This window comes from Habropoda laboriosa, unplaced genomic scaffold (assembly GCF_001263275.1).
Source record: "Habropoda laboriosa isolate 0110345459 unplaced genomic scaffold, ASM126327v1 scaffold18, whole genome shotgun sequence".
In the NCBI taxonomy this organism is placed as follows: Eukaryota; Metazoa; Arthropoda; class Insecta; order Hymenoptera; family Apidae; genus Habropoda; species Habropoda laboriosa.
The window spans coordinates 1,648,754-1,659,980 of NW_017100152.1; the positions used below are offsets into that span (position 1 = coordinate 1,648,754).

General features: G+C 43.3%; 1 protein-coding gene across 1 annotated transcript in view; it reads left to right on the plus strand.

Annotated features, from left to right (window-relative positions):
* Positions 1 to 1,065: 1,065 nt before the first annotated feature.
* Positions 1,066 to 11,227, plus strand: part of LOC108575141 — a 232,234-nt gene continuing 222,072 nt past the window's right edge. Inside the window, exon 1 of the mRNA XM_017937867.1 lies at positions 1,066 to 1,290. Coding sequence (XP_017793356.1) covers positions 1,135 to 1,290 — 156 coding nt within the window. The 5' untranslated portion in view covers positions 1,066 to 1,134. The remainder of the gene's footprint in view (positions 1,291 to 11,227) is intronic.

Genomic DNA, 11,227 nt, shown 5'->3' on the forward strand with positions numbered 1-11,227 from the left:
CACGAGCCGCGGGAAGGAGCCGTGCCTCCCTGCCGTCCGCCCGCAGTGCGCGCTACGCGATATCACTGGCCGGTCATGTGTGTGTCACTCTCACGTTCACACTGGTACCGTTCGGAGTGCTTGGTTACCGCGCTGCCGCCGTTACCGTCAACCGAGCAGTGTGTGCCCAGTATACACGGTGTGCGGCCGGAAGTTTAAAGTGTCTTCTTTCGTTCGGTGTCCTGGACGTGGTGGTGGCCAGGAGGGCAGCGAGCGGCGAAGAAATCCTGTCGAGGCGTGGGGATCATCATCGAGGGGACGACGAACAGCAAAAGGTGGCCGGGGGCGGGTGGCAGGTGGAAAAGAGGACTGTAAAAGGGAAAGATCAGCTGCGTGGTGGAGTGCGACGGAGGAAAAGGAAAAAAGGAGGAAAGGGGGAAGTTGGTGGTGTTGTTGTCGTCGTCACAAGAGGCGCATCAACCCGGCAGAGTTTTCGGTGGACACGGTGGGCACACGACGACGACGACGGTGGACACACGTATGTAGGAGCAAGGAGTGGCTAGTGCTGGCTGCTGGTGGCCGACCGTCCAAAGAAGAGGGAAGAAAGAAGAGAGAAAGGAGAAACAGGAGAAGAAGGAGTACCGTGCGCGCCTCATGGCCCTGTTGTTTGTTGGCCCGTCGTGATCACGAGGAGACGTATAGGTCCGTGTGGACTGTGCTTCCTTTGGTGTTTTTTTGGTGGAAAATTTCACGAAGTGGTGATTGGTGCTAAGGTTGTTCTTCTCTGAAAGGTTCACAGTGTGCTACGTGGGGTTTTTCTTTTTTGGGGGAGAGGCACGCTCGCCGGAGGATCGGAATAGAGGAAAAGAGAACGGCGCACGGTTCAAGGGGGAGAGAAAAAGAGAGAGAGAGGGAGAGAAGGATAGCGCTGGATAGAGATAGAGGTAGAGAATCGAGGGAGTAAGCGAGAAGGGGATAGAAAGAGAAAGAGAAACGGAGCGAGAAAGAGAAGTAGACGGTTAGAGGAGGTGGTGGAGGAAGAGGAGGAGGAAGAGGTGGAGAAGGTGGAGGAGGAGGAGGAGAAAGGGTGATTGGAAGACCCGGCTGGCGATCCGAATTCGCGGATTCGACACGCCGCGGTTCCCGATCCATAATATGGCGTACAAGTTTCGCGAAGAGATCGTGGGAAAGAGGTTTCTCTCGGTGAGTGGTTTCACCAAGCTAAAGGTGAATAAGATCAGTGAGTGGGGGTGGCGTGCAGGGGTGATTCGTGCTGCCAGTCACAGGGATAACGGCTGTCATGATCTTCAGGTAAGTTCCATGCGAATAAAACAAAAATTCTCTGTCGAACCAACTCGAAACGGCGTCTAGCTTCTAAACACGAGTCGAGACTAGTAGAACAGCTTCGATTCGATGCATGCGGCCTATCTGGCATCGCGCGTGCGACACGCCGTTTCTGTTTACATTAGCGACCGACCTTTCGAATATTCGAACCTCGCATTCTATCGTCTGCTTCGCTTCGATTCAAGGAACCGCCGTGTACTTTTTTTTTAGAAATGCGACCGAACCTTGTCCCTCGTATATATTTTACAATAACATTCTATTCGGATCAACCTCACCTTTGTGGAGTCGATATTTTTTCATGCGTTACATTACGGTTCTTGTATAGGCAATAGAAGTTTCTCCTAGCAATATTTCATCACATACACAAGCAGGAAGAAAGGTGAAGGAACGTTAACGATCGAGAAATAAAAATTTTCGTTCACCAGTTTATCAAAATTTCAAATCGAAAGGTATAATTATATAACACACGTGTATTTTAGTGGTATTGTTATCTACACGCACTAAATATGTATTTACCTCAAATATACAAAGAACCGTCTCTAGAGGCATTAATATTAATACTCACTCGCGCCCTTGACGTATTATTTGCTATTTGAGTTTTGGGAAAATTTCATGGCTCGTCATCAATTCCAGGTTAATCGTTCACCTCTGATAAGTATCATAGTTCCATATCGCAACACCGAGATTCCAATTAAAATCGTCTTGTAAAAATAGTCGAGAAAAATAACGAATCTGTTCTCCACGTTGAAACTTTACTTCGAAACGTACGTCTTACTTCATGAACGCAGTCAAAACACTCGTCAGTCAAGGAACCACGTGCCACGTCTGTCGAAAGGCAGAAATAATTTGTTTATACGCTAAATATCGAGCCAGTTGTAACCTTTATAAACATATCGCAAGCCGTTTCTCCTGCTGCAGACTCGGTAAATATTTTTTCCGCTCTGGCTGCGGAAAGACTCGTCGAATATCGTTCGAAAGTGCTCCTCGATTGGTGCCGCGTCGAATTTCTGGGCCCCCTCTTCCCAGATTACACGTATTTTCAGACAGCACGCGATATGGGAGACAAGGTTAATGAGTGGTGCGATTTATTCACTGATAACGGGATAGTAGAATGTTTTTGTACTTCAATTACGCGGTATGCGACTGCTCGTCGTCTTCGTCGTTGCGGGATTAAAATAGAGTCGCGACTAAACGCGGCATGTCGAGTGTCGAAAAATCTTGCTTTCACGTGACTCGATAGATTCGTTTATAAGCTACGCCCCTGTCTCATTATCGAGCAGCTTCAAGGTTCTATTTTGGAGTACCTGTATTTATTTTTATCCACAGTTATCTAGAATCCGTCTTATGAAACATATTTTAAGAGACTCGATTTTTAATTACTTTACATCTTAACTATTTTGTATCGGACACTTGTTGATTCCAATGTCCTCTTTTCATCGCACGATACCAAGAGACTTCTTTCTTCCTTCGTTATTGTTTGTATTGTCTATTGTTCGCAAGATATGAAATTTCGTTTGGCCGTGTGTCATACGGCAAGAAAATTCACGAAGAAAAATAAGGAGGGAATCATGGCTATAGACAGTGGTTACCAGGAGCACGGAATCATTGCGTCATATGTCGTACGAAACCGTAGGTGTAGCTTGTATAGTTATCGCACGTTTCACGTTCCATTGAGGAGCTGTTGATCGAACTTGATCGGCGATAAGCAAGGTTAAACGGCCGCAAAGCCGCTGCCAAAACGCGAAGTGGGGCAAAGTGGCGTCTCAGAAGAAGCTAACACGGCTTCTGTCAGATTACATAAGCTATCGTGCGAGCCGCTTACCTGAGAGCTTCTTTTTTTTCCTTTATCGCGACGTCAAGTCATAACTATTTCAGTTTTCGAGGACGCTGCTGGTGCACGTACAACGTACATGTATATACACATGTATACATCGCAAAACGCAAGCAGCTCGCGTTACGCGACTGATATTTGTCAATTACACTCAGCGTGGCCAAAGGCCATGATTGTGTCACTCTAAATACGACACTAGAGCTACGGCAATCTCTATTAGTTACTCTTTTCTAATCGTTTTCGGTGGATACTGGAGCATTGAACGCTGTGGATTTATAGAGAGATCAGTGTTTTATTCATGGGTTCAAGTTGCCGTTCAATTTAAATAGAGTACATATTTCGTATTTGAACTTGAGCTTCTTTGTCGTTGAAAAGTTCATTTCTTGGAAGGCGAAAGAGGCTTTTAAAACTGGTGTTGTTTTCTCCAATTATCCACGTAAAACGTTCATGGCGAGGGTGAATTTGTCCTTTGTTTCCTTATCGTAAACATGACAAATATTTCCAACGCGGCCAAATTAAGATCATGTCTTTGGTAATAATAATTTTCAGTTATGCAACGTGTAAATAACGGTTGTGGCTAGCCTTTTGCAATCGCTTGTTCATCTGTCTAATGCTGTAAAGTTATTTTGACAGTGATAGTGGTGAATGGAGACCACGTAGCACTCGTTGTTAATTCAAATTTTGCTGCGGAGCGACTTCCTCTTTTTAACGTGGAATTTGACACTTGTGAATTATTCATCTGATGGTATCTACGCTTGGTTATAGCTGCAAAGTTCTTGATTCTAGTTGTCACGTTCTTCGTCACGACTCGGCTGAAAATTGTCTACACGAAGCATATCTTTTCGTTTCTTTTTCCAAGGATTTTTCAGTTGTAAATGTTAATGGAAAATAACCGTTAGGTCGTTGAAAATGAATATTTTTCGAAAAGGGGATTCGTTTCAGCCGGTCTCCATAAATAAATGTCCGCTAAATTCGAAATGAAATTTTAATATTAACATTAATATTTATGATATTATAACGTAAACATTAATATTCCGTGCTTCGGCCAGGGTAGACCGACCATCTACGTAACACTGGAAATTATACGACCGATAAAATTGTTTTGTTCCGCGGAAAAGCGACATTAATTTTCCCCACCATTCAGTTCGAATCATTTAAATGTAATTCAACGATCGCCGTATATACAATGCCATCCAGATGAAAATACTTTCTATACGGTTACGTCTAAATATTTTATGCATATAAATAACCCGCAGTAGCATTCGTTCTGTCGTTACTATTAATTATTCTCGTGTCACACAAAACATCACACCATCTATAGTCTATTATACGTCGCAGTGTAATATTTATATTAAATCGATGTCCTGTTAGGCATTTTTACAACTCTCTTCTCCGACTTACTCTATATAGGTAGGTATTCTAAATGTTTTAGGCAGCGAGTCAATCGTTGGCTATTCCAGAAATACCCTACAGTGACTCCCACTAATATTCGGACACTCTTTAGAACAGCATAACTTTTTTAGAATTGAACCTAACGACTTGAGTTTTTTCGAGGAATTAGAAGGATACCAGCGTAGCGTAGGAAATCGCGTAGAAAACTGTAAAGGTCACACTTAATAACTTTTTTATCCGAGCCCATAATGAAAATTTAAAAAATACGTTTTGTAGGTTTATGTCAATTATACACATGCTGAAAATTTCATCGAAATCGATTAATGTTGCCATGAGCTACAAAACTGTAATAAATCTGCAGATTCTTACATCTTTCGATGCCTGTCGCTTGTTTCTCCATCAATCGATTTCGATAAAATTTTCGTAAATCCTGCTAACTTCTAAAAAAAAAAAATTCAAGTCGTTAGGTCAAATTTAAAAAAAAGTTATATTGTTCTAAAGAGTGTCCGAATATTAGTGGGAGTCACTGTATGTATAATACTCTAGCTGTTCTAAATATTGTACGTACTACTCTAGATTGGCTGGATATTCTAGACGTTGTACGCATTATGCTTATTAGCATTTGAATATTCAGACGCTGTGACTAATTTGGCATTGTAAGTAGATTATCGATACTCATTACACCTAAGGCTTGATCTAAAGAATCCTGTTTCATTTGAACACTTTTCTAGATCTAGTACCTACACCGCCATATTTCCTCGATTCGTTTTTGCATTCGTCGAACGTGACTTTTTCACTTGAAAGGAAAAATCCACAGTTTTTACTTCCTTATATAAAACATGTAGCCATGAAAAAAAATACAAGTGCAGCGTTGAACGTGGAACGTCTGGTCAGTGGCTGTCACTCCAATACTCACTGTGTCGAATTCGTCTGCGAATTCACGATGGCGCCAACCAGTATCTGGTCTCTGGAATGAATTTAGTTGACATCTGCTTACTATTTGCCAGTCGGAGGTCATTCGCTGCGCTGGCATCGAGCCTTGGTTCGAGGTCGTTGAATGCGGGCCGCTCGTCGTCGCGTTCGCTTTCTCCTTCTCTCAAAAATGATACACGATTTTCCATTGGTCGTTCATTATAAAGAATACGTGTGTACAGAGTAGGTGTCGATGCATCGTGTCGCGCCGCGCCGGTGCGTCGATTCGAGCGAAAACGGGTGGTTTCAAAGGAGGTGCTAAATACCGGAAGTACCGGCTGCTAACGTTACATCATCGAAATAACGTAGAACGCTTCCCACGCGCGGGGCAATTTCGACAATCCGTTTTCCGTAGCCTGAAAGAAGCAGTTGACCCCTGGATCCTCGAGAGCAATCAGCGCGAGCGAGGAACAGAGCGTCCGATCGTATGAAATTACGGGAAAGTGTTAGGTTCACGGGGGCCGGGGTACGTAACTCGTCGACCGCAAAATTTCGGGGTCCAGAGAGTTGGCAATAATTTCGGGGGTATCGCCTTTCCTTGCCGGCTTCCTTCTTTCTCCTGAGCACGTATACAGAGGATCCGTGTACGTCGATGCGCTTCATACGTGCTGTATAACGGTGCTTCCCCGTGGACGTGGCAGGTGCACGAAAAAGGCAGTCTGTTCTACCAGTTCCGTGGCAACGGGAAAGAGAGGGGGAACCGCTTCGACCTATTTACGATTGATGGAACATTGATATTCATCTCAGATCAATCCTTGATATCGTACAAGGTTTCCCGGGGGTTCGCGAAATTTTTCACGCCGACCGCAGACAGCCTTTTGATCGGTGACAATCTTGGTAATCGGTCCAATTTGCACCTGCAAACATGTTATGCGAGTTTCTGCTAATTTGCACCGTGTTACGTGCTGTCGATAAGGTCGACTCAGCGGAATTTACGGCTTTGGTATGCCTTATTTCGACTCACACTAGCTGACAACACTTCTTAGAAATCACTCGTCCTTCTTCAGTTAAGAAATTACTTACCTTTGGAATAATTCACGTTCGAAATACAGTTTTAAAATGTTTGTAAGCAATTTTGGTGTTCTTCGAGACTACTTGAAAGCTTGAGTCTACAACGCAAGTCTACACAGTTGAATTTATCCTCTAAGAGTTACACTACTTCTGAACTCTCTATTAGTAGTGTAGTCATGACCTCACCCGCGCAATTACGTCCTCCACGAGGAGAGAGAGAAAAAAAAACGAAGAAGCCGAGGTCTTTTGTAATTTATGCTCCATTTGCTAAGAGGAATTCGAAGGAAAGCCGGGAGAATCCTGGCTGTGGAAAGACCGAGATTTCCTTCGTTCTCCTTCGACTCTCCCCCACCCCCCTGTAACTCTTTCTCTTTCTTTCTCTGATGGTGTTCCCTTCCACGCTGCCTCCACGGCCTCTTCTCTATGGAAGAATTCCATTCACTTTAAGGTGCGATAAAACGACGAATAGCGCTTAACGTCTCGACTCTGCCGCGTAATATAGAGTGTCGCTTCTCTGATCTGCTCTTGTTACAACGAAAAATGAAAAGGAACACGGGAAAATTTATCCCTCGTCTCTTGCGTTCAAAAGAGTCCTCTTGATTAGCTATGGTGTTCGAAGACGTTGTTCCTTGGATCCTCTTTACAAAAATTACATCTTTATTCGACCCTTACACGCTGTTGCTCACAGAGGATTGACTTAACCGGATGGTTCCAAAACTCTGGGTAGGGAAGAAGCTCGTAGACAGCGATGTGGTTCGCTCAGCTCGTTAAGAAGATCGTTTAACCGTTCGACCGCGTCCAGTTAATGAGCTTTATTTGGTAAGCAGGAAGACAGGGACCTTTTCGTACTCGTGTTACCCTTTTATCTTGATTTTCTCAACAATTTATTACACCTATTTTTTAATCTACTCTTGTAATCTAACCCAGTTTCGGAGGAAAAATTTGACCGATAGTTGGAACGATAGAGATTTGATTAAGCTTCGAATTCGAGGTTTCTAGTTTACCTCTGAAAGTGGAAGTAGGTTTGATTAACTACTCTTCGAGGTAAGGAAAATTTGCGAGCGGATCCGACTGTCCAAGAAGGGTAACGGATTTCGCCACTTAACCGAATGAAGCGGCTAACCAACTAAAACGGTTTCCTGCCTAAAACGGTTAATTGACCAAAATAGTTAGCCAACGTAACTATAATGCAGGCTGAATAGGTTAGCTATTGGTCTCGGTTATTTCATTCGAACAAGGCGTAAGACTTATTATCTATCCGTTGACGTATATCTGTAATTGATTGTCGATGTCTTATTATCTTGTCGTTAGATGGGATTGCGGAATCTTCAATGAGAGGATTGTATAAATAGAACGTAGAAGCGTGAAAATTCAAGGCTACTTTTTCCATTTTCTTTCATTTCTTCCTCTAATTTATCGATGGAGCTTAAGTATGGCCTTCCTCGCGTTCATTGAAGCGATGTCACAGGGTCAAGTCGCTATTTTCGCTGGCACCCTGTAGTCTCTGCCTATGAACTTTCTTTCCTAATTTCATTACCGACGATATTCACGCTTCGGATATTAGGATCGATCAAGCATCCCTCACGTCAGCTTAATCTGACACTATCCAGCTGCGCGACGTCACTGAAATTACGTCATGATTTCGACGTTACGACAACCAATCGTGGCTTAGAAATATTTGGCGAAGATAAGGTGCGCGATAACCCCTTCGGAAAACGGGTGAAAATTATAGGCGATTTCTATGGGCGCCAGTCTCGAAACAAAATTCAAGCAGCCGAGACCTTTTGATAAACAGCATGACTCGAGATAAGAATAAAGGACCGAAGGCTTGCGAATTTTGACGTCATACAGCCCTATCTACATATATTAGAATAGTTACCAATGTGGGGTATATTTAGAATATTATCAGGGAATTGCTGAAACTTTCGAAAATTGTTATCATAATCTACTGATCTGTCTGAAAAACCTACGTATTCCTTTCTTGCAAATTTGTCTTCATTATCAGCTCTTCGTTGAACTCACATCGGCGCAGTACTTGAAAGAATTAAGAGGTCACTCGGATTTTCAGGTAAAGAATTCCGCCCACGCAACCTCCAGCAAAAAAAACCACCTGCCCCATAAATTTCAAAGTACACCGTGAAAACAGGGCCATACATTACCTCCACCGGGGTATTCTATCACGCGAGTCAGTGGTTTACTTCCTCGGTGATCTTTGAAATTCACTGGTAAAAATGTTAAAGAGTAGGTTTATATATAAATAAGTGGATGAATTCACGAATGGGACACGCGTGGGTCCACGCGTATATGCAGTTTAACGACCCCGACAATCGAACGGCGGAACCGGGTGAAATACCGCGTCACGTTTCGCGAGAAGACTATCAATTTCGTTGTGCAAAATATCCAGTCGTAATAATTGACGTCGAAACCGATCGGCGGCGTTATTTCGAGGGCCCTATCATTATCGGGAGCATTCTAATATTAAAATCCGGGTGCAACGGCCGCAGCGATACGCGGCTAGAAGATGACGCGGTTCGATGCACGCCCTTACAGGATCGTGGTGGCGTCGTTACATTAACGATATTATTCCATTTTTTCCCTCTCGCGTCGGAGACCGGCAGATTGCGTTCGCCAATAGAAATATTTCGGTCTCTCTGTGTTTTGCTCGACGATACATATCGCGCGTTGGTTATGCAAGCCACGGCACCCACGCGACCAAACACGCTCGCAACAGACTTTCTACCCGCGCGAAAACCACAGCTCGCGGTTCCATCCATACTGACTCACCAGAGGGATTCCGGAAAATCACGTGCAACCACCTAGAAAACATTTCCTTTTCTTCTTATTATCTTTATCAGTTTTACCCTGAAGGACTCTCATCATGTGTCTACACTTTTGCAATTAGTTTGGACTCCATTTTCTCGTAGATCTATATCTCATATTTCAAATACATTGGTCACCCATCCACCAAAGTTTGCTATAATCTTAGACGGCTGCGCATTTTCTGTCACGCTGTGGACAGTTACCATTCAACCTGGTCACTTTTTGGAATTAAAAGAGGAAAGGGGGGATTAGATAGGCAAGTTAAGGGAAGACAAATGTCTAAGTTAGATTTTCGACCGCACAAACAATCTCGCCGGATTTCCCGCTCCCGCGACGCGGCGGATTCTAAAAAATTCCAGGATAAAAAATAGCGAGACTCTTTCATCGGGTGAACTGTAACGCCTGCAGACAATGGCACCGGTTACATTTTGCTCGTTTTCGTCCGCGAAACAATCCGGTTCGCTCCGTGTAGTTTCGAGAGAGGGTACTTTGTCCTCCGAGGACAAAGCCACGCAGGACAATCCCTCGTGATCCATTACACTTTGGCCGCGTTTTAATGAACTTTTAAGCAATCGCAGAGCGTGCGATATATTGAATATTGAGCTTGTTGGTGATCGCTTGGAAAACTGCGTGAACGCACTGGAAATCGCCTGTGGGAAGGATTTTCGTTTACTTTGTGCTTTCTAATGGTAAGTGGTCCATTTTTAGAAGGCCCTTGAATTAAAAAAGAAATTCTTTATACATTTTCGTACTTTTCATAAATTAATCACAAACAAGAACGTATTGACTCACGGTTAATCTTATCGTACAGTGTCAAGAATATTGTTATTGAATGGAAACTTGATACGCAACGAGCGTGTTACTTTATTCGCAGATTTTCTGCAAGATGTAACTTTATCATTTAACACTCACGAAATGTTCGAAAAACATCGAGTCGTTCATTTCTCAGATATTCCACCGTGTATTTCAGTCATTGGATCATTATTTCTGAACGAACATCAGACCCAATTATGAAATTTATATTTTATAATACTTTTCTTGTTGCAAAGAACAAGGGGAAACCTCATCAATCTATCGTGCACGGTACTCACTGACGAGCTTTACGCATTCACAACTGTACAAGTTATATTTCAACTGATAATTCGAGCAAAATTTCTAAAAAACCATACCAGACTTATCGATGTGTATCTAATGGTATTGTGTAAGAAAATTCTTTGGAATAATGTATGAAAAGGAAATGTTATTTATTAAGAAAAAAAAGTGGTAGATGTGTGTGAAAGAGTTTGGCAATATATTAACACTGATTAATGAAATAAAGAAAGGGGGAAGGAGGCTCACGAAGGGATTCGAAGTTATCGGCAGGCATTCCGGCTGGAAGTCTCGGTAGACTTGGTGCTCCGTCACATAGCATCAGCCCACCTATTCAACGCCGACTCGTTGTAAACAATGACTTCGTGTCCGACCCAGATTCTAAGCCCACGTAGAAAGCGGACTTGCTTGCATAATCCGAATGCGGTGTATGCGTATATGTGCACGATGCAGGCTGCGTTCGTGGTTCGTGTGCCGACCTCACGACTCCAGACGAGTCTTACACCTGTACAGGACACCCACATTGCGTGAGTGTTTCCTGTGTGTGCCTATACGAACGTTTCATCGATTCCCTCGACGTTTCATTCTTCTCTGAGAACTGATATTCTCTTGACAGTACGCTTTATTGCTGAATTCTCTGCAAGTTCTCGAAAGAAAATATCAGTTAAAAATACACATAGTCAATGATAAAGTGTAACATGGGTCAAAGATGAATCGTCGCAGGAAAGAAAAGCACTGTAGTTCTATCATACACACGCGCTCGCGCGCGCGCACACACACACATACAGA